The sequence below is a fragment of the Lepisosteus oculatus genome, chromosome 7, assembly GCF_040954835.1.
Source record: "Lepisosteus oculatus isolate fLepOcu1 chromosome 7, fLepOcu1.hap2, whole genome shotgun sequence".
Taxonomy (NCBI): Eukaryota; Metazoa; Chordata; class Actinopteri; order Semionotiformes; family Lepisosteidae; genus Lepisosteus; species Lepisosteus oculatus.
The window spans coordinates 10,752,913-10,777,975 of record NC_090702.1 but is presented as its reverse complement, the minus strand read 5'-3'; the positions used below and the strand labels follow the sequence as shown (position 1 = coordinate 10,777,975).

Below are 25,063 nucleotides of genomic sequence, written 5' to 3'. Positions count from 1 at the left end.
TAAAAGCAAGGAAGTTTTTATGCCCGTTGAAGTAAAACAAAATGCCTGACAAAGTATGGCTTGGACAGATTCCAAGTGCTTGTACAAATGTGCTAAAGAAATTATACTTTGAGTATACAGCTTGTCCAAAGTCATCCATTATTAATACTATTAGTAATATCTTCAGTAAAGGCTTTGATGCATAAATATTTCTGATAAAGGTAGGTTGTGTACTTTTGTCCAACTTAGTAATCTTGCTTTCATAAAATGTTCCAACATTTTAATGACTGATTATTAACATGTTGTAATACACAGTTCAAAATTAAAGGCTCAAATGCTGTACATGAGAGGTTAAGCTCCCCCTGGCGGTTTTACAAGGTGACGCCGGATAGTTTCCGACACTGCGTGATACCGCAACACGCCCACCGGGGTATGCCGCGAAATACCTCACCCATTTTGAATGGCTGCATCTGTACGTACAGTAGCTCCAGTCAGGTTTGGCTTGGATGATCATGAAGTAGGGGCTCTTGGCTTGGCAAGCTTCAAATCCCAACTCCTCAAATCCCAACTCTTCTCTCTTCCCCTTGTTCCCTGCTTCTTGTTTCTTCCTTTGTGCTCTTAATGTGATATTATACAGTATTGTGTGTGTCTGTACTGCTCTTTGACAATCAATAACCCACAACTTACCTACATATACTGAGCTAAACATTACAATTGTTTCTGCTTAAGGGACCCCCCAGACCTCAGCAAACATCCTCTCTAACTTTGAAGCTAGAAGTGTTTACTCTTCCAAGTGTCACAAACTTTATCTAAAATCTAAAAAAGAGACAATTCTCAGTCACTTAAAGCTTGAACAATATCCATAATACAGTTCTCAGAATGCCGAGGAACAAGACAACTAATTCCACACACCCACTCCATTCTCACTTTATAATGCTCCCATTAGGAAGATGGTATAGGGTACCAAATTCAGATTAAAAACATTTATAAGAAGTCTTTTGTCCCCTCTGCAATAAAACTCCTCAATGAATGTATTAAAATGTTGTCCCCCCTACTACATGTTTATTTACCCATTTATGTATTACATACTGCTGTTGTGATTTCATGTACTTCATGTGATTTTAATGTGACTTTTACAGTATGTTTTGCTTGTGTGTTTTGTACTTTTAAGGCAGAAGCCAAAGACAGTTCCACAGTAGTGGACACTATCTACCTATCTTATTGTATTCGCATTATTTAACTTACATTATTATGGCATTGAAATGGAGCTCCTCTTTTAAGCCATTGTGCAGTTCTACAATATTGTTTCTATAGAGCAGTAATTTGTGCATTCAAAGTAGCTGGACCACAATGGAAGGACCTGGTAGCAGATCAAGACAAAGTACAAGAATATCACTCACAGTGATACTGTGTAATACAGTGCAGTGTTATCCTCTGAATGAAAATGTTCCTAAATTATAGCCAACAAAGACAAAGCATCAGCAGATTAAGACTGGAATATATTCCTCTCTTTTGATGTTGTCTTTTTCCCAATACCTTTGGTTTGGAGTGAAACAATTAGTATAAAGTGAGGCTTTCCCCCCTTGTTACAGAAATTCGTAATTCAGAACAAATGTGACATAATTACAGTATAAATGGTAAACAATTTCACCTAAATTAAGTATGGAAAAATAAATTCTTAAAGAGTTGGTCACTTTTTCACTTGAATGATGTTCAGCTATGATGGCTTTCTCAGCTCTGCCACTCTGTTGAAACAAATTAATTAGAAGGTCTTTGCAGGGTACAGGTGCAGAGGGCTCTGTCCTTTGCAGGGTGACAGTGTTGTGCAGCACAGCATATGTTACGATCCCTGCCTCCCGGCAACGGAGGAGGCAGAAGTAGGCGTAGCCCCTATCCACCTGCTTTCCTATCAGTTTTCCTATTCACCACCACACCCCCGTCTCATCCTACTTAAACACCTGTCGTTTCCTACCTCTTTGCTCAGTATTGGTTTTTCCTTTCGAGCTTCCTGGTTGCGCTACTCCTACTTCTACCCTGTGTTCTTCTTGGCTTTCGGTTTGCGTTTTTTCCCTTTGGACTTCGGCTTTTCGGATCTCGGTTTGGCTTGGTTACTTTCGCTCTGTTTCAGATCACTGGCTACCCCTGGATTATCGGATTGCTCTACTGACTACGACTTCGGATCACGCTTCGGCTCCGGTACTCGTTCCCTTTCGGATATCTGGCTTCCCCTGGACTCTCGGCTCGTTCCTACGATTACGGCTTGCTTTTGGATTATGGCTTGGCTTTGTTCGCTCCTGCAAGTGGGTTCACTCACTGGTTCGGTCCCTCGTACCGAATCCCTAACAGCATATGTGGCAGTGATGTCACATGCCCATGTAAGTGGTGTGTAGCGGCGAGGCTTAATAATAATGCAGAATTAAGTGTTTCTGAGCTTCCCAAATGAGGCCCCATTTCTCTGTTCATCTCTGTGGTGCAGCCACAGAGAAACCATTCATGCAAGATGTTTTCTTTTGATAAGGACAGCTCCCAAAGGGGGGTGCACTTAGCTAAGCCTGGCTATCATGATCAATGGTCATCCATTGGCGCCTATCTGTCTAGGGAGTGCCAGTTGGACATCTGGACTGCATTACTAAGTGTCAGGAGTAAGCGACTCATATCTCACCTTGATCAACCAATCAGGGACTGGTAGGGCCGAGTAACCCACGTGGGACTCTGATGCCCATGGAACTTTCAGCCAATCAATGAGCTGGTTCCTCCAGGTAAAAACAGGCAACACAGAGAGCCTGAGAGATTCAGATTCAGATTCAGATTCAACAATTCTAAAGGGAATTCAAAGGAGAATCCCAAGGGCAGGACATTCTCGCAGCGTGCCTCCTGACCATCCTGAGACTCAGCCCGGACAACCACGGAACGGCCAGTGTGTCCGAGTGCCAGAACTTTCCTTTGTTCTAAGAGTCTAGAGCGGAGGTTGCCAGAGAATAACCAGAGGATCCACCCGAGGTTAGCAACAGCAGCAGGCCTCGTGAACAGGTCGGACCTGTGGACAGCTGAATCACTATTCAGAACTAGCTCTTCACCAGGAAAGAACCGGTCCTCTTCCTGACTTGCTGGGACCCACAGTCATCTTTTCTCCTGTGCACAAACTGTGCTAGTTAAACAACACCAACTAGCCGGTCAGTGAGCATCAGCAGCGCACCGTCGCAAGCCGCACAGCACAGCCTGGCACCGAGCCAGAGAGCGCGGATTGGACAGCAACAGCCTGCAACTGTTTCTTTGTGCCCGCAGGAGATCTGAATCCCCAAAGATTGGATGAGTATTCAACTTCAATGCATTACAGCTCGAGAATTCAATTGTTATCCCAAACAGTTGATATCAATTTAATTCCTAAGAGTTATGTACTTGTTGTGAGTATCGAATGTAGAAGTTATAACCAAGTTCATTTATGAAATGGTCTTAATGAATGATATACTGAACGTATGTCCTCTTGATATGTGTAACTCTTTGTAACTGATTGCATATATACCTTTTGTATTCTGATAACCCTCTCGATAAGATCTGTTAGGTTTATATGCATATTCTATGTATTAATAAATGTATCCTCGTGTATTAGTACCTGTGTGTGTGCGTTGTTTGAGTTATGTCGCATGGTTGGATTCTAAAGCCATCAAAAGAATCAACTTTGTGATTTACTGCTACAATTAATAATTGTCTCAGTAAATGCCCAAACCCTACACTGGTGCCTTCAGAGAGCCACTATGATTACATATTTGGCGTCCCTGAACCGGTTTTCCCTACAGGTGTCACGTGAAGACACCCTCAGACAGAGTCATGTATGTGTAAAAATCAGTCTCCTTGGATCCTATTGGAGCTTTAATGAAGATGTCAGAGCACATATTATATTAGTGTAGCGGTGCTCGTTTGGACATGGTGACGTCATCGCCCTCCCTGCGCGTAGCAGGGACCTCAGCTGCCTGGGCTGAGGGAGGTCTCCTTTAGCTCATGCGGCTGGTTCCCTGTTGCGTTACGCCGGAGACCCGGGTTCGCGTGGAACCGCGATGGTCACATTAGGTTATGCTGCAAAAAAAAAGTTTAGATCATAGTACATACTGAAACTACAGGAAACAGTAGTAGAGCCTTAGTGTACAATCCATAGAATTATATGGTGTGTGAGAATATTACCAGCTACAGTACGTCATGAAACCCTCATTTGATGGTATTCACTAACATATTGTATGGCCAGGAAACATTATGAATGCACATTCAACCTCTTTTAGTGCAAACACCAGTCTCCTTATTGCAATGCACATTGTTGAGTTTGAAGCACTCAAAGTTACCAAAACAGTAAAAAACTTCACCCGTCATGAGGAATATCTGCCTGATGAACAGAGTTTGAGGTTTTATTAATGCTGAGCAATGATAAGCACTATTAAGAATGTACAGTATGGGCTTAAGATTGTGAATGTAAAGTTTACCCCATCTGCTGAAATGCTTTCTTTAAAATAAAAATGATAATTGAACTGTAAAGGGTTTTGGTGACCTTTAAACTTTCATTCTGTCCACAAAGCTCTAATGTCAACTCGATTCCTGATGAAAAGTGACATTCGTTTTTGCAGAGGAGTACCCAAAAATTGATTTGAGTCAAGCTCTTAACCACAAAGTCAGGCTAAGTTTGATTTAACCTGCCCTGGAGGAAGTTAAGAATATAATATTTCTATATTTATTTAATTGGATGCAAATCGATCTTGCTTCATCAAACTGAAAACCCAGACATTTGTCAACATCTTTACTGAAGTTATCTGGTTAACTGAGTAATCTCACTTAGTGAAACAGTCCCTTCTGAATTTTAGTGTGCTTGCACTGTTAGTCAGGTTGTTTAAGCACGGCTTGCTTTAACTGGACAAGTGAAACCAGAGTTTGTCATGAAATTGAAATAAGACTGAAGTTACTGTACTTCAATCTGGCTAATGTGAAAATATCTTGAACTACTGTAGATAAACCTGCTTCATGAAACAACCCCTAGGGCCATTTTTTCCCATAGCCAATTAACTCACCAAGCACCGGGAGAAAACCCACACTATCACAGTTAGAACATACTGTACAAACTCCATGCAGATAGCACCCCAGGTCCAGAATTGAACCCAGAGCCCCAGCACTGCAAGACAGCATTGTTAGCCACCGAGCTGGCCATGATGATTAGTGTTATCATTCAATGAGAAATGGGCATAAGGCTGGATACAACCTGGGTGGGTTGCCAGTCCATTGCAGGGCAAATGTAATGTAGATACTAAGACCAGCAATGATTTTTCCAAAAGCCAATTAATCCACCTGTATGTCTTTTGAATGTGGGAAGAAACTGGAGGACCAAGAGGAAACCCACATATACACAGGGAGAATATACAAAAATAATAACACTATGGGTGTTCTTTCAAAGATAATGATGGATGCTGGTGGATGCTGCACATTGGTGGTGGTATAGGGGAGTCCCCATTACCTGTAGAGCGCTTTTGAGTGGAGTGTTCAGAAAAGCGCTATATAAGTGTAAGCAATTATTATTATTATTATTATTAAGTGCTTTGCTCCATTTCCTGTATTATCTGGTATTATCAAGAATTCAGAGAGGTCTCTATACAGTACATCCTAACCAGAACTGATAATTGTGCAGTGGCCCCATAATGCTATTAAAAACAAACTGTTGCTCTCCAAAATTGTCTATGTTTTTGATGCCTGAGTAATATAAACATTAATAGCTAATACAAATGTACTTTGTGTAAAAATGAAGCATTATGAAGAAGCAATCACATGTGCTTTCCTTTGTAAAGAAAATAATGTCTAGCCCAGCAGTCTCCATGCCTGATTCTGAAAAGCTTCAGTCCTTCTGATTTCCTTTCAGATTTTCTCCTTCCGTATCCCAGTAACTGAAAGCTCATTTGGAATTACCAACTCCATTCTTCTCTGTTCTGCAATCTGCAATAAAAAAGATGAATACCTTATATTAGACCAATTGGACCACAGCTATTAAGAGGTAAGAAACTGAAATAAAAGGGACTAAAAAATAATTCCTGCAACATTTATATCTCACATTGTGTAGAATGAGGACTCCTCTTGATTGAAGTTATACTTTATCTATCATAAAAATGTTGATTACTGCGGCTTTTCAACCGTACTAGGAAAAAAATATAGATTGCCATAGAATCCTTCTTGCAGGTGTATTAAAAGGAAAAGTTGTTTTGTGAATGTAACCAATAATTTAGTTCAATAATCTCACATATGGGTAACACATCCTGTTCTTCATTAAAATTCTTTGTTAAAAATAGCTAACCAATAAAGTCTGCAGTCATATAGACAATTCCTTTGTTTTCACATGTCTTTTTGAAGGGATTTCATTGTCTGGGAAGTTGAGAGAAAGTGACGAATGGCTGGCCAATCAGTGTATTTGTTTTCATTGGATGAAAGAGACTAAGTAAACTGGCAGCTTGCTGTAATCACACATACAATCACCTTCCTGAAATCAGTGGAAAACTCCTCCTCTGAGTATTTAATGATGTTTTTTTAAAACATGCACAAAGCAAAAAATATACTTTTTTGAAAAATTGTGCTTACTGTGCTTTCATGGGACACCTTTACTTTGTGGAATACTCTGTAGAACTGTTGCTGTTGATGGAAGAGAATTCAAGCCATGGGGAGACTTTGCACTCTGGAACTCCAATTCCCTTTGAATACTGTATAGCCATTGAGGTGAGACAGAGGCTGCAATGACACTTGCCACATTGTATCACACTGTCTAAAATATAGATTATACAGTATCTGACCCATTTGTCCCTCACAAATTACAAATCCAGTCTTAACATATCGTACACAGTATGTGTTAATATATATAGTCTTGTATATGGCTAATAAAATCTTATCTTCTTAATGACATTGCTTAAAATGACACCTGCTCTAGTCTGAGGAATAAAATGCAGGCTTTCGCTGGGGTTAGAATTTTGCACCTGGTTAATGGAATGGAGTTTTAATTATATCTAGGGTCATGTTTTGAATTTTTTTCCAGCAACAGGGTTGCACTGTGATGCAGTGTTTCATATTGCTTTAAAAATATTCATATTGCAGTGATGGGGACTTGGGTTCAGTTCCTGGAGTGTTATCTGTGTAGGGTTCATATCTCATAAAAATGACAGACTTGTTAAAACAATTATTTTCTGCATTTCTAGAAATTGCTGTAGTGATGATAAAAATAACATAAATGTTGAATTTTATTAAATGACAACATTAATTTATTCTTAAATATGTTCATTCATTATTTACAGAAGGAAACAAGATCATCTCAAATCATTTTACTACTTACAGTAAAAATTTAAAAAATCAAAGTCCTGGGTATCCTTGGTACTACAGTTCTTGCATAAAAATTCCAATGGTGTGCTATTTCAGACAGGCTACCCTGGTGGTTGCCATGGGTTACTTACTCATCTTTGCTGTGATCCTGTAATACAGTAAAAACCTCACAGTACTGTACTGTATATGATTAGACTGAAATGCCTATCAAATACAATAACAGAAATTAGGACAATAATAATTAAGTACTGGTCTGTGTATTTACATTTTTGTTACTGGAAACATGGCTCACTAAGAAAAGAAATTCCAGACCTCTTTAAAACAATGTAGTGTGTTTCTCTTAAGAGGCAGCTGACGTTGCAGTGTAACCACAGACGCCGGTGCAGTCAGTGCGGAAGACAGCCTAACCCGATTAAAAGCAAACTGAATGACAGTGTCTTTAGCCAATGAACACTACAAATATGGCCTCTGATGTCATAAATTTCTAATCAGAAACGAGGGAGGGATGTGGCAAGCGAACCAGCCCTAAAGGTTCTGAAGCTTGCAAAGTCTGAATTGACTAGCGGCTACAGAACTGCCAAGGGATGCTCTGAAAAAGCGGAAAGGGAAAACGCAAATCCTCAGAAAGATATCATCATGTTTGTCGGCAGAACAGGGAAATACATTTATTAAATATGCAAATAACACCAGTGGCCGTAAATATGCTAAGAATGGACATTAGGTTAACAAAGATTGTGTACCGTTAGGAAAGCTTGACTAGAAGACGTGCTTGGGACATACACTGATGATACTGGACTATTGCATTGGAGATCAGTATTGTTGGTTGACCCTTCAGTGTCTAGCTTTGAGAAAAAATTGCATTAAAGTTTGCTTTACGGATTAACCAGTCGCTTGTGCTGTGGTAAAATATGAAACGCACTCTACAATTGAGACATTCATTCGCCGTGGGAAAGTCTGGGTTCTTTTTCAAGAAGGAAGACGGAAGAATTTCAAAATCCTTATACATTTTGCAAAGCTTGGAGAAGCGTGTTACTGTGTGGAATGGAAGAATAGTGATCTAAATCAGACGTCTGGTCTTGCAATTAACAGCAATTCACTGAATATCAGTATTTTCGATTCTTTTTTATTTTTCGATCTGTATTCAAATTATTTCACAACATCAGACTGGTGGGTATGGTTCGGTTTTATCTCTGAGACACAGTTTGAATACGTCTGTCACACTGGCCTATCGGAAATATGCTAATGACAATATATTCCACTCAATAACGGGGAATACAGCCGCGGCACCAGACAAGGAATGTGCATGCTCCCTATTTTATTGCCCAAGGAGAACAAAGGAATCGGATTCGATTGACTTTTTGGTGTAATGCTTCACGTTCCGTACCAAAACAAAATACGTCTTCTCGGATTACGCTCGTGTCATCAATGAAAATGGTGGGATATTAAATTGGAAAAATAGGGTTATTTTGTATTTTGGAAATGTAATGTTTCATTACAAAAATAGTAATTTTAACATTTAGTCATCTTGCGTTCTTAAACGGCAGTTTTCTGAACATGAAAACATACATGAGCATACATGGTCCTACCTTTGAGCACATGCAGGCAATAAAAGAACCAAAAATACTGGGTTAAAGCAAAGCACAGAAGAAGGACGAAATACGTGTATAATTGTATTTACATTTTTAAAATACGTATACATTTACGCAGAACATGGAAAGGACAGATTAAGGAAATTGTTAAAACATTTTTTGTCATTCGTCGAGCTTCTTCTGGGTTCTAGCGTTATTGAAAGGAATTTATTGACAAAGCGGATGAAAATGACTTGAATTGTAATGCAATGGAAGGGTTAATGTATCTGACCACTGGCTCGAAGGTCTCCTCCAGAACGTCGTGGTGTCCTCGAATCTACTGCGCCCTCATCCTTGGATCAGTGGTGCTGGTTTCCATGGCAACTTCAAGCTCACCTGTAGAAGGTAAGTGGCTGTCCTGAAACTGCCCGGGATCTGTTTTCATTTACCGTATCTACAGTATGCCTAGTTTCTAAACCGTACCGGTGGAGGGCGGTGACTGATATGGAAGACATTAAGGAAAAAATGCGGGGAAAACGTGTTAATAAATGTAAACGGTAGGAACAACATGAAATTTGTAATTTTGCAAACAGTTACAATATCATTACATACTGTAGATATAGTATGTAGATCTTTATATTTTATGCACACATTAAAGTTAGACCTCTAGTTTGTCTTCACTACATGTATCACTATTGGTCATGTTAACTCTATTTTTTGACCGGCAGAATGCGAGTTTTTCTCTCCCTGTATGCCATGTTCTCGGAAGTGGGTACAAATGTACATATGAAACGACTATCATTCCGTGTTAACACGTTCTCACTCTACCTGTCAAAGGGCAAGATCTGGTTATAACTGCATGCCATACTGTAAAATATGACAGTTACACCTTCTACAAGGCCTCCTGTAGCCTTGTACTGTAGTCTTGCCTTAATTCCATTAAAAATGTATCCGATGGATTACCTAGTACAGTGCTAAATGTGGGTTATATACATGTACAGAATGGTGCATCTGTTCTTCAGTGTACAGTAGGACGGAGCATTTACTCCATCTAAGTGTGTACAGGAGTTATATTTTTATTGCTTATCTTCAAAATTGTAATTCAATTGTGTGATAGTAGGTAAATGGTTTTGATGAATAAGAAAAAGTATAACTTAATCTCATAAATAATTGCAAATGCTTGATTTAGGCTTGAAATACATTATACATTTATACATTTTAGGTTACTTTGGTCTGCTATTCTAGGGCAGTTCATACATTTTTGAATGATAACATGCATCAGCAATTGTAAGGTGAGAAGTTGTATCAGATTTTTTTTGTTTTTTCTGTTATTTACTGCAATTTTGGTATTTTAATACATCTGTACACAAATAAAGGTATAAAACTATATGATAATGTCTAAACAAAAAGCAAACATGCAAAATAGTCTACAGGCATAATTTCAAAATGTCGTAAATTAGAAATGAGGCCTTGGTCTGATTTGAATTTAAAAATATATCAGTTTTTCTTGTATTCTGTTTCCTTTGATTGTAATCTGGTACACAAAAGCTTTAATCATTTTACCATTAGATTTTTTCAAATTAAGATGAGTAGGTTTTTTAATTCACTGTTAAACAAATAGCAGAAATGGAAAGAAACTGATTAAATCCCTTAGTGTTTCTGAAGACAAACAGTCATATTCCACATGTATAATATTTTAATCAGCAACACACTTTATTAGAGTTTTTTTTCAAATTCAAGAAGTTACTAAAACTATGGATTTATAATTTATACATATTTCTTGATAAAATACCATATACACATTTAACTTCTGTAGAAAGCATTGTAAATGCATCATTTCAGAATGTTAAAAAACTTGGAAATTTAAAAAATACAACTCCAGTATATTTAAGAAAAACAAACAAATATATATATATTACTTCTAGGTGTTTATTCATACGGATACAGATAAATGTATAAAAAACTATATATACTGTATATGCTATAACTCAGAATAAAAAAAGACAACTGCTTAACTGTTTTTGGATGCCATCTACCCAAGTTTCTTGTTTTTGTAGAATTGTTTCCTTACTGTTTAATATGACTTTAAAAAAATAAGGTGAAACTTTAGTTATGAAGTGCTCCTTTGTATTTATTTGCTTTTGTATCTAGTTTGTTTTTATGATAGCCTGAAATGTAGCCCTTTGACCTGCACAAATAACTTAAGTGGAAATGTCTTATAGTGGACATAGTCCTCTATAACAATTTGGTGCGACTAAAGATGCGTCTTAAGACCCTGACTCAACATTATCTTGATTGAATTATTGATACTCAAACATAACCATTGTCTAAAAGAAAGGGATGGATGTTGGCTGGAAAATAGGAAAAAATGGTGCCATCCAATGACATTTGTCTATGAATATGCTCATGATTAACAAAATGCTTGGGGGAAACTAAAGGACAATATTATGCCAAGCATATTTTAATATGTATGTATAGTGTATACATATATAAAAATAATATATTTGCAAAATCAAGCAAAACATCCTTTTGTGATATTTATATTTCCTTGCCTTCCTCAAAATATGTCAGAAAATGGAGGCATTTCTGGATTGGCTTTACATTTTTTGAGAATATGTTTTATATATGGAGATAAATACCAATTATAAAATATGTGAGAGCTTCTTAGTGATTAAAAGGAATACTTAAATGTTGTGTTAACCTGGAACAAGCTACCCAGCCATGTTGTTGAAGATGATACCCTGACTTCTTTCAGAAGCGGCTGTAAGAGATCCAATTACCGTAGCTACTAAGAACGTAAGAAATAAAGAACTCTTCTTATGAGAACTTGCAGTTGATACGAAATTGTGCTAAGTGTCATGATAGAAACTGTATGTAGATAAACACCAAACCACTGTTATTTAAAAACACTTTAGGAAGAAACTCAGATGCAATGATATTGTCCTAAAATGGAAAAATTAATAGACTATGCAGTTAGTTCTAGATCAACTTTTTTGAGAAGGAATTGTCTGCTATTTCAAAACATAATAATAGCTTTCTTTGGTCTTTTCCTCCTTAATCCCAGTCTGTGTAACCCAAGACTGCCGTCCTTATTTAAATTAGTTTTAGTTAGTAAGCCTGCCTTCTGTCATTGTCTTTGCTAGATCTGTAAGACGTGCCAGTATTATCGTAATGTGCAAACTAACATTGTCATACACTATTAAAATAATATATTTTGACCCAGATGAGTCTTTTTTCGAAGACTAAAATATAAAATTTTCTTTTAAATTAAATGAGTTAAAAATACACATCATATCCACTTCAGGAAATAACCAATCTCTAATAGTAGCATGCAAAAGTAACCACTTATTCTTACTGAAATTGCTTAATAATCTCTGATTCTTTCTCTTGTTACTTTTTAGGTTCTTAGTAATCCACAGAGCAGAAGCACTTTTTCCTTACTAAAGTTTTGACTCCTTGACAAGAATCACTCTGTACTTTTAGTGTGTATTATATTGTATATACACGGTGTAATTGTGGCAAAGGTAACTCCAGTCCCCCATGGCTTGAGCATTCTCTAATTTTTATTAGACTTCTGGCCTTCATTATGTAAGTATCTTCATAGGTTGCTAGAATACCTGTTAATCCTTCAGTCCCTCAACTGGGATGTCCATTCTTGAGATACATAATTAATAATATATATTAACCCTCCTCACACCTGAAGAAGGCTCCACGGCCGAAACCTTGTGTTTTCTTTCTTCTCTTTTCAGCATGGAATAAACCTGTCACTTGTTCCTTTCCAGCCTGTTCATGCTGACGCAGCTACCCACCTGAACTACTTAAAATATATTATACTATATGCTTGCCGTGATAGGCTTTGGCTCCCCCATGACCCTGTATTGGATGAAGGTGATAGAAAATGGATGCATGGATACTGCATAACAGTATGATTATACTGTTTATTGTGATTGGAAGTTGTAAAATATGTTGTTTTATGTCTTTTTAACACAAAGAGCAGAGATCCTCCTTTACGTGCTCAGTAATGAGGTCCCAGCATGGTTTTAATTAGAGAGCTGGCATTCACCCCTCTTCCCATTCTTGTTCTATGATATGGAGCACAGTCTATGTTTAAGCCTAAATGTCTGCTGAACTTAAAGTTTTAATAGTCAGAATGTAAACATATTTTAGTATATGTTTAGGTATTGTAATTGTATTTAGTAGTCATTCACTCTTAATGAGCCTGATTTTTTACTTCCCCTGGCAGATCTTGCAAAAAGATTTGAGTAATTTTCCGTTTTTTTCTCCTTTTTTCTTCCCATTTACATTTCACAGTCTCTAATGATGCTCAAAGAACACTTTGTTTGAATAAAATTTTTGCAGCAAATTTGTTTGAATTTGTGGTGTTAAAGTGCTTATTGTACATTCTTAGATTGCATTACATTCTCTCATACATGCTAACTAGCTGTTACAAAAAACTGGAGGCATCAACATTCAACCCTGCATAGATTATTTGTAGTTTATGGTATTTGTTGATTGTTGTGAAATACACATACAATTGTTTTACAATTTGCAAAGCGGTACAGACTTACACTTTGTGAACAAAATATAAAAAAAACAAAAAGCACTCAAAGTTGTATTTAAAACAAAGAAAACAGAATTTCGTTTACCTAGAACAGAGTAAGTACAGAAAACTGAGGTTATTGTTTAACAAGAAAAACGATCTTGTCAATGTGGTAGTGAATGCATACTGAGAGCCAAAGATACCCTGTCTTTTGTAGAGGCCTATTGTAGCCAACAGAGTCACACGCATATTCAGACACAAGTGCTATTCAGTAGATGTGCAGGGTCTTTCTCATTAATAGTACTATTGTTACACTTCTGACAACAATAAAAAGGCATTCAGGCTCAAGGCACAAATGATGTTTAAATATGTATCGAATTAAACTGAAAGCAGGGCCTTGTCTATTCATTGGCGTAAAAAAAAATAAAAATGTATTTTTCAGAAACTAGTGAAAAGAAAAATATTGAACATAAAACAAAGATAGGGGAAAATGATTGTTTTCTACATTATAAATAAGTTGGCTTCAGAAGGTGTAAAAGTAATTATACATATTTGTTATCATGAATAAGCTGTGAAACTCCAGGTACAGTACAGTATGTGTTTGGTTTGGCTGAATACAGTGTTCTAGTTTTCCAGTGCATTTTTAGGCCTGTATGTTATGGCTGTAAAATTCCTTAAAGCTTTAGGACTTTGAAGACCTGGTAGTTAAGACATGCCATTACAGTCTCTATTGGTTACAGCATATTGTAAACCTGTGTAATCCTAAATCAGAATTGAGGAACCAGCTTGAAAGCATGATCCACCAGTGATTTTAAAAGGTGGAACTGAATCTCTGTTAAGCTGTATGGAAACACTAGACACAAATGTATAAGCTTAAAAGAATCAAACTTTATTTTTCACCATGTTTCTTAGTGAAAGTTCATACATTGGTAATATTCTGTACATCTCTTACCAAAGCAAGAAAGCTTTCCCCTGTTGTTATTGTTTTGCTGTAGCCAGATGTGACTGATGTGAATGTTATAGATACAGGCATGTCTGTCAACATCTGCTTATAGATCTACTAGGATCTAAGGTCTTCAGTATGTAGATGGTTAGTATATAGCATGGGTTACAGGAATATGGAAGAAGCTACCCCACCATGTTGGTAATGCTGAAACTCTGGATTTTTTGAGAAACAGCTGGTTGAGTCTCTTGGATCAATTAACTGTGAAACAGACTAGATGGGCTGAATGGCCTCCTCTCATTTGTAACTCTTCTTATGATCTTATTCTTTCTGGAAGTCATTAATTAAATGTTGAAAGTGTCCTTTTTTTCCTTGGTATTTAAATTGGCATCTGTCCATACAGAGCAGCTGTTACACAACTTAGAGCTCTAGTACAGCGAAACACAAGTAAAACACAGAGTCTGTTTAAAAAATAGTCATAAAGGTTGTGTATTAGAAGATTTAAGGCTACGTTTTAGCAATTTTGAGAGGATTGTTATAATTTTAATTTTCTCTGAAGGCAATTCCGGATCTCCATTATAAACTACAATACTTACATTCTCTATGTTCTAAGTAATGTAGGCACTATAAAAAAATGTAAACATCTGACCACATCAGGAGGAAATACAGAATTGATTTTGTCTCAGAAATTGAAAAAGCAAATCCTTGAAGTAATCTTTTACTTTATAGAAAAGACTAATATGTTCTGACAGGGACTTAAGCAAATTGCATTATTTTGTCATTATTCTAAAAGTGCAATCAATTCACTATTTCACTAAATCTGGAGTTTTTTAAATGTAACTTATACAAAAGTAAATGCCTTTAGAATATCATTATTTTTTATTTACGTAGAGGGCATTCTTGGCTATAGCCAAGCATATAACCTGATAGTTCCTCAAAAATGAGTATCTTGTGGTGTGTGTTGTGGTGGAGGGATTTATTTTTTATACTCCGTTCACTTTCTTCAGTACTCACTGTGAATTGCATTTATCAGTTTTGTACTCTAAACCATTGCTCATGGAATCATTTATATACGGTGTACTGTATATATATTTGTAGCTAAGGGCTCTTTAAAGTGTATGTGCTTGAACCTGCTGTGTGAAATCTTTTCATCTTCATTGTGGTTTATATTACTTGCAGTTTGCATAGTATTAAGTGCCGGTATCTATCATTGCCTGAAACTGGTAATGCTGAAATGGTCAAAAGAAATATAAAAGCTGTGTAGATGTGTATAAAAGTTTCTTGAAATACCGTCAAAGCAATAATGTCAAAGTCCCTTTCAAGGTGAATGCTGCTTACTTGTTCAATTGCTTACAGAGGCGAGCAATTCCATTTTACACTTTATAAAAACAATTTCATGGGGAGTACCATGTTTTATATTTGTCATGTCTATTCCTATTATAGGAAGACTGTTTTCAAAAGGTAGTGTATATTATGGCTTATGAGGGACTTTATCAGACCTTTTCTTTACATCTACGGTAAATACATCATACTGTATATTTTAGTGTTAACTAATTCTTTTGTTGCTTGTTTGAAAAAATATAATAAGTTGTAAACCCTCATCAGCTATGTCTTAAAATGTCCTGATTTTCTATGTATTCATCTACTTTAGCTCAGACTAACATTTCCATAACTGTTACAGAAGTATGACTGTCTTCCAGCTTTGGGTCTGTTCTACTTTTGTGGATTGTTGTTACATTTGCAATTCTACAATCTGTGGGTATTGCTCCCATTTCGAGTGTTGAAATATCCCAGCTAGGGACCTATGAATAATCTTTCTTATTTCGTTAAGTACAAAAGTTTGAGAAAATACCAGCAGACCCTGGTGAATTATTTGTTTTATCCACCCTAGCTCCTCAAGAACTTCAGTATCCATTCAGCTATAACTATGTGGCATTGCCACATCTGTTTTGACAGTGCTACACCAATATTAATTTATGGCAGATTTAGAAGTAAATATTTTTGTAGAATATTTCTCCATAACCCATTAAATACCTTTATTGAAACTTTTTAAATGGTTTTTCATGAGTATTGAAACCTGGGTAATTGCCTTCAGTCATCGGTTCTGCAGCCTTTGGAAAAATTGTGCTGCATTCAACAAATATTTATCGGCTTCAAGTTAGTGTCAAACAAGCAGTCATCTGTTATATATTGTGAGGAAATTATATTCGTTCTGTTATAATGAAAGGAATCTATGGTAAAAAATATTTCTATAACTCAGGATGTGTTCAGTAAACCGTAGGATTATGTCATTCACAAATTATTTAAATAATTGATCTCATGTGGTATAAAATCCACAAAATAGAATGGATGTTTAAAAATGCATCAACTTCTGCTCATCAGAAGCAGTTTTTTTGTATTCAATCATAAAAACTATTAGTTCAGGTGAGTAGCTGCGTCAGCATGCGTAGGCTGCAGAGGAAGAAGTAATAGGTTTAATCCATGCTGAAAAGAGAAGAAAGAAAACACAACGTTTGGGCCGTGGAGCCTTTTTCATGTGTGAGAAAGGTTGTGTTTTCATTCTTCTCTTTTCAGCATGGAATAAACCTATTACTTGTTCCATAAAAACTATTAGCACACATTGATATTAATGTACATGGGTGGATGGATTTTTGCCCATTAAGCCTTCTGGCATGTAGGGGCAGCAACATCCTGATGCTGTTTCTGTAACATTAGATTTTTTACAGGACAGAGTTGTTAGCCTTATGCCCAACGTGGGACACAAACCCACTACCCTGAGATTATGAGTCTCATGCTCTACCAACAGAGCGGGGCCCATTAGTGTACATACAATATCCATGGAACAAGTAATAGGTTTATTCCATGCTGAAAGGAGAAGAAAGGAAGCACAATGTTTTGGCTGTGGAACCTTCTTCGGGTGTCTTCTTCTTCAGCCTTCTTCTTCGGAAGCCTGAACAAGGCTCCAAAGCCGAAACATTGTGTTTCCTTTATTCTCTTTTCAGCATGGAATAAACCTGTTACTTGTTCCATAAAAACTATTAGCACACATTGATATTAATGTACATGGGTGGATGGATTTTTGCCCATTAAGCCTTCTGGCATGTAGGGGCAGCAACATCCTGATGCTGTTTCTGTAACATTCGTTTTTTTACAGGACAGAGTTGTTAGCCTTATGCCCAACGTGGGACATGAACCCACTACCCTGAGATTATGAGTCTCATGCTCTACCAACAGAGCGGGGCCCATTAGTGTACATACAATATCCATGGAACAAGTAATAGGTTTATTCCATGCTGAAAGGAGAAGAAAGGAAGCACAATGTTTTGGCTGTGGAACCTTCTTCGGGTGTCTTCTTCTTCAGCCTTCTTCTTCGGAAGCCTGAACAAGGCTCCACAGCCGAAACATTGTGTTTCCTTAATTCTCTTTTCAGCATGGAATAAACCTGTTACTTGTTCCTTTGCAGCCTACGCAGCTGACACAGCTCCCCATCTGATACACTATCCATGTTTATTACTGTATACACTGCTTTCAATGTGTGAAATAATCTGTTTTTTTTCATTGTTGTTTATTCACTTAAGCTTATGGTATTGGTTTAGATATATGTTAATGTGAAAGGGCTGTGAAAAAGTAACTTCCTATAAAATAATTTTTGCTCTGCTGTGGTTTTCCAGCTCTCTGCTATCATCTTAGAGTTGTGGAGGTGAGGAAGCTTGCAATGTCACACCAGCTCCTCATACAGATTCTGAGAAGGTAGAACAGTTCTTATCTTTGCAAAGGGGATTAAGCGCTTCTCCTCAGGATAATTTTATTCATGATATTTAAAATATTATTTTGATATTTGATTAAAAATACAATGAAGTGCTCTGTGTAATATTAATTGTTTTGTCAGTTAATAAAAATAATTTAATGATGATATCATGTGATTTAGTGTGGGAGTAAAATCAGAATTAAGGTGAGTGCTGGTTTGGAAAAAAACAAAAAGTTTGTACCTGAAAAGTGTGTTTTGTCTTTTAGTTCTTTTGTATTGGAAACATAAAGTAAAGCCCTATGCTGTATATCGGCCTTGTAGCTTCTCTTAATACACTTTCTTGTGGAAGGTTCTTATGGACACACAGTCTTCATATTTCCATGCTTCTAAGGTATATTAGGGACCTCTTCTCCTTCACTTGCCTTTACTAGAGTCATTACGGTCATTAGTGAAATTACTCTTTAGCATTGGAGTTCTTATAGGTGCTTTTTTGTCATATTCAGGTTGCAGATGTTTAAAACATATTTCCTAAAAAAGATCTCTAAGGCTTGTGGTGCATGAGACCACTTGGTGGTTTGTTTTGAGCTGTGTTTCAAGCAACTGAATGGTACACCAGGAGAGACTTTGGGACAGTGGTTTCAAAACATTTATTATTGCAAAATAATTAAATGCGATAATGCAGAATCCTTTATAAAAGTAAATCAAAAACATGTACCAGTGAATATGAATATACTGTAATCTGTTTTCTTTAAATGCACATTTAAAGTTAACAGTAATATATTAGTATAACAAGGGCAACTCTCACCGCCACTGCTAGGATTCAATCTCTTCTAGTCTCCTGAAACATATTTCCAAGCAACTGTTCCTCAAAAATTGGCATTGTGTTCCCTTGGTCTAAACAAAATTATACATGATGTGTATAGAAATCAAAGTATTGATTAAAGAATGCCATTCTTATTGATAGATTTCTGTCTAACTTCACATTTAAATGACTCATTAATTTTAAGTGACAAGTTAAATTCTCTGTAGTAGGCAACATGTATGAGAGATCTCCTGGAAGACCTTCCTGAAAGTACAAGAGTAATTCTACAAACAGTACAAACACAGTACAAACAGTAAGATGCATAAAATGGCCTCAATGGATATGTAGACACTCAGAATGTCTTTCTGAGAAGAAGGAGCAGAACACAAAAACTGTTGAAATGGGCAAATGAAATGAAACTGTGGGATTATCAAATCTGTAGATGAGTACAGGTTTAGAGTTTTCTGGTAGTAATCAATAGGACTTTGTTTGAAAGAGTACTGGAGAGAACTATCGCTGTCCACCTAAAACATTATAGCATAAGAATGGATAAATAATGTGTTTGAACTAGGAGTGTCAGGGAATTGCAAAATCTTATCCACTGTGTCATTTCCTCAGGAGTGCATTTAGTTGGGCAGGAATTCATCATTCAAAATTACAGTAACCCCCAGCATAACAGCCAAGCAATAAAAAAACATATCTGTATAATAAAGAGGCTGATTAGACCAAAAATACTGTGACCTTGATAAGTCTTGAAAATCATTGTGAATGTTTGGGATACCATGGATGATGAGAAAGTTAGATGAACTGTGAAAAACATTACAAAATGTATGGGGTCTATAGTCAAATCATTGTATAGGAGAATGAAAACGAGATATAAGGCTCTGTATAAAGCAGTCAGCTCACATTCTAAATATTAATGTGCTGAATATTGTATGAATGTCTTTGCATATTTTCTGTAATATTTTTTCTTATGTTAAGAACATAAGAAAAGCTACAAAGGAGAGGAGGCCATTTGACATATTTGGTCTGTCCCCTTTGATATTTAGTAGTTAATTGATCAAAGTACATCATCCAGCTGTTTCTTGAAAGAAACCAGGGTATGGGCTTGAACAACATGGCTAGCTTGTTCCATACTCCCACGACCCTTTAGGTAAAGAAGCACCTCCTGTTCTCAGTTCTAAATGGATTTTCATGTAGTTTCCACTTGTCCCAATGGTTGGTGTTTCACTGTTCATTCTGAAAAAATACACTGGGTTGGCTTTGTCAGTGCTTATGTAGTCTTCTCTGTCCAAGACTGAAAGGTTCAGTCCCTTCAGCTTGTCAGCAGGGAACATTCCCTTAAGACCCATAATGTATTTGGTATTCCTCTCTGGACACATTCCAGAGCAGCAATATCTTTTCTATAATGTGCTGACCAATATTGTATACACAGTTCTGAATGAGATACTTGTGGGTAATACAATTTCAACATTAAATCCCTAGATTTAAAATCTGTGCTTTTAACTATATGTTTTAGCATTTGTTTGCCTTTTCAATTGCATTGCCACGCTGTAAGATATGAATGCTGTGTCAATATAAACACACAAGTCTTTTTAATAAGTCCTCTTTTTACTACTTGCATGGAGTACTCTGCAGTACTTGTCCCTCATGCTTCATCTGCCAGGTGTTGGCCCAGTCTTGAATTCTAGCTAAATCTTTTTTTATTTTATCTGCTTCTTCAGGCTGCAGTGTTCTGAATTCTAATTTGGTATCATATTCAAATGTTACTCCTAATTACACCAGTAAGAGCAGTGGTCCTAGTACAGATCCCTGTGGTGCACCGCTAATACATCACCCCAGTTTGAACATTTAACATTTACCCCTTATCTGTAGTCATTAATTGCTATTTATTAATTAGATCTCAATCCAGTTACACACAGTTCCCCGAAAGCCTTCTGCTTGTAATTCGAAGACTGGTCTTCCGTGGGAAGAGGATTAGTGTTCTATATCAAAAGCCTTCTGAAAATCTAATATACTGTGTGATATGCTCTCTGTGTGCCCATTACTATTGCTGCTACCTGTAGTTAAAAGATTTTAACAGGCTGGCTAGACAAGACCTACCTTTCCTAAATCCATGTTGGCTATTCTCTAGGATTTTATTTCCAAATAGCAGATCTTCTAGTTTAGTACTTATAATTGTTTCTGGTGCTAGGAGGGTTTCAGGACATCTGAACGTCAATGCTGAGCAAGTAGCAGAGCAGAAGCAGGAAATAAATAGGCTATACAACAAGACACATCAGAAAGACAAGAATAATCACAGGGAACTAGGAACAGGAGGAAAGTAGAGCGCCCTCTAGGTGTACTGGGCGTGACATACCGTTCATGAAAGATAGATTTGTGCTAAAGCTTTAGTGTCTTGTTTTTATTTGCTGACAAGTGAATGAAGTGTGGTAATCTTCAGCATGCCCATTACCAAAATAGAAAATGTAATGTGTCTGCGTGCCTCATATTGAAGCTTAACAATGAGACTGATGCAGCTTAAAGACATCTAATTTCCTGTTGTGGTAAGTATCCCATAAAACTGAATCATGTGACTATTTCAAGAAGTAAGTTTGTACTAACGGCCTTGCATGGATCCATTCATGACTGATTTACATTACTGAAGGTGTTTGTTAGGTTTTATTTAATGTGATTGGAAATTTTGATGTCAGAAGGAGACAAAAACCATAATGGTTTAGTTGAATGCTTTGACTTTAAAATAATCTCAAGCCCAGAACATACTGATGATGGGACTAAACATGAAAAAGTCCTTGAATATTTAAGACTCAGTGGACATTGTTTGTTTTTCTTCACAGTGAAAAAAAGATAAGTACAGTATGTGTGCAAGAATAAAAGAACAACATTTAATGCATCCCCAAGCTTGTGTACTATTTCTTCTTTCCTTCCAATCCACTAATACGGGAAGACCATGGCAACTAAAACTACTGAGCTCATTGTATGAACAGACCACTTATAATGTTATAGAGCTGCCCAAAGTTACACCATTTCACCATTTTCTGATTTTGTAATGGATATTCCACATTCTGCTTCCAGGATAATGTGACAAAACAGTCACAAGAGGATGAGTAATTAGTCCCAATGGCTTGGTTCCAAATTAAAAATGAACTTGTGTAGTGCTTATAGTGCAAAAAGTTTTAATGGTTTACAGTACTGTATATCCTTCTATAGAAGTAAAAATGTAATAAAAAGTGCTTTTTTGCTCCCAAATATGTTTTAAAATGTCTCCACATTTGAAGTGTTGTGTACTGAAAATGATTTATCCAATGATTTTCATCCCACCTCCCATAAATGATACAAGGAACCTCTTGTTACCTTGTTTTCTCACAATGTGCCCTGCCCTTTTATGCACATTGTACTGTACAGACTGTGTATTCAATGAGTACAAGTAAGCATCTGGGGTACCTGTACTTTCTGGGGCCACAGTTCATTGTTTTTTTTACTTCAAAGTTTATCATGAGGCACAGAGTGATAGTTACATTTTTGTGATTCATGCAGAGTTTTAACCCCCAATGGCACTTCCTATTTCATTATGTATTAGTTCTAATGGCTTACTGTAGAAGTGACATGAGATAAACACGGTGATTAATGATGTCGCTTCTAGTATAGACTAGCCCTATGAACATTCCAGGTTTATTTTTTTCTTGTGAAAAAATGGTGATGCATAAGAAAAAGCTCATCACTGTTGTTAGCCTGCAGAAGTGTTATGTAGTGAAAACACGGTATACCCCTATTAAATTGGTAGATTATATATTATGAGAACTTTTCTATGTGCAGTAGATAAAAATACAAAAACATTAATAGGAAAGTAGCTCCCACTATTGAGCAGCTTTTCTCAGTTGCAGATAACACATTTATGTATACATTTATATATTTATCTGAAGCAACTAGTGTAAAGTACTTTGCTCAAGGGTATCATAGTTATAGTTATATAATATTGTAGAGACACATAGGCAATGTTCCCTCTTATTCTTAATGGCCTGTGTGTGCAAACATTTCAGTTTGTGCAAATTTTTTCCCCAGTGACCAAAACATTCAATTCAATTCAGTTTAGTTGTATATAGCACCTTTCACAACAAGGTTGCCCCAAGGCGCTTAACAATGCAATTGACGATACATTTTGTCAATACAGAACAGAAGACCAGAAGACAGTGGAGGAGAGGAACCAAAAACTCCTTAGTAAGGAGAAAAAAACCTCTAGGGGTCCAAGGTCAATTGGTTGTCTAACCCCTTTGGGCATGCTTACATTATATAATAAAAAAGGAAACGATGATGGTATTAATCCATCCGTCCATCATGTCTTCTGTGTGTTAGTACTCCATGCAGATGTCTTTAGACCAGTAAATTCCTCCTAAATGATAGCTATATCCACGATGTCCCTCTTTGATCCATGGCAGTGATGCAGCATCCAACTCAGATGGTAACCAGCCCAGGCACCATCCAGACATATGGGGAGGCGAATAAGATAGTTTGGTCAGAACAGATGTATCTACCTGGTGGGCCAACATAGAGACACACAATGGCATGTACAGCAGCACCAGCAGCCATGGTTGCAGCAGGCTATAATGTAAGGTGTGAGTAGGCTAGGCTGAAGTATTAGATCTTCAGTCTGGATTTGAATACTGAGATTGACTCAGGATCCCGAATATGGGGTGGGAGACTGTTCCATAAGCTAGGGGCCCTGCACCTAAAGGCTTTACTACCAAGTGTTATATTATTAATTCGTGGAATATGAAGAAAACCTGCATTCTGTGATCTAAGCAGGTGACTTGGATGGTAAACATTTATAAGTTTCATTAGATAGGTGCCTGACCTCTGAGAGCCTTGTACTGTAAGTAAGTAGAAAGATTTTGAAGTCCGCTCTGTACCTGACAAGAAGCCAATGAAGAGAGCTAAGTGTGGGGGGTTATATGGTCGTACTTTCTTCTCCTAGTAACAATTCTAGCTGCTGCATTCTGAATTCGCTGTAAGGTGTTAAAACAGTGGTGGGTGCTCCCTGATAGTAGGGCATTGCAGTAGTCTTACCTGCTGTATACAAGAGCATGTATTAATTTCACTGTCTTGAGTAGAGAGAAACTGCCTTAGTTTTGCAATATTTCTTAACTGTAGGAAGCATGTTTTAGATACTGTTTTAACATGAGAGTTTAATGAGAGCCTTGTGTCTAATATGACGGTTACGTGCTGAGTTTCTGAGGCAAATTTTAAAATCCCCTGAGTTAAGTGCTGAAGTTATAGTAGTCCTATCAGTATTGTTGCCTCCAAAACAACAGAACCTCATTTTTATCAGAGTTGAGTAACAAAACGTTTTCACACATCCAAGTCTTTACTTCATTAATGCAATGAACTAAAGTGATAATAGAAGAGTTGTCGTTTGGTGTAAACGAAATGTATATTTGAGTGTCATCAGCATATGAATGAAAGTTAATATTATGTTTTCGTATTATCCTACCTAGCGGCAGCATGTAGAAAGAGAACAATATTAGTCCCAGCACTGATCCCTGTGGTACCCCAAATTGAACTGGTGACATTGACAAAGCAGTTCAATTATTAGATATTTGAACATAATGAAAATGATTAGTTAAATATTAGCCAACTTTAAGCCAACTTTAAGCTTTGGCATCTAGCGGACAGGTGGTTGACTTTGTCTTAATAATTAATTTCTTGAGATCTTGTTCATTAACTAATTGAAAAACACTAAAGAGGTGCTCATATTGTTTCTGTACCAGACATCTTTGCAGCTTATTTGATTGTGTTTGAAGTCTGATGGTGTTAATTTTATCATTAAAGAAGTTAATGAAATCGTCACTACTAAAGTTAGATGGTGCTATAGAATCAGTCTTATTTGTTAGATTTGCTATTCTCTTAAATAGGTAGCGAGGGTTATTTTTATTGCTTTCTATAAGTTCAGAGTAGTAAGCTGAAAAAGCTCTATATAGGGCTTTCTCATATTGTTGCAGGCTATCAGTTTGTGCCGACTTGAATACTAGCAAACCAGTAGACCTTCATTTGCGCTCTAGTTTGCGGCACTCCTGTTTTAGGGAATGTGTGTGATCATTATACCATGGAGAGTGTCTAGTGGTTTTGACTACCTTAGTCTTTAACAGGGCAGTTTCAC

At 36.9% G+C, this 25,063-nt stretch overlaps 1 protein-coding gene across 1 annotated transcript in view; it reads left to right on the top strand.

Moving 5' to 3' along the window:
* The first annotated feature begins 7,851 nt into the window (after nucleotides 1-7,851).
* Nucleotides 7,852-25,063, top strand: part of LOC102684936 (UPF0606 protein KIAA1549) — a 131,294-nt gene continuing 114,082 nt past the window's right edge. Inside the window, exon 1 of the mRNA XM_069192154.1 lies at nucleotides 7,852-9,281. Coding sequence (XP_069048255.1) covers nucleotides 9,146-9,281 — 136 coding nt within the window. The 5' untranslated portion in view covers nucleotides 7,852-9,145. The remainder of the gene's footprint in view (nucleotides 9,282-25,063) is intronic.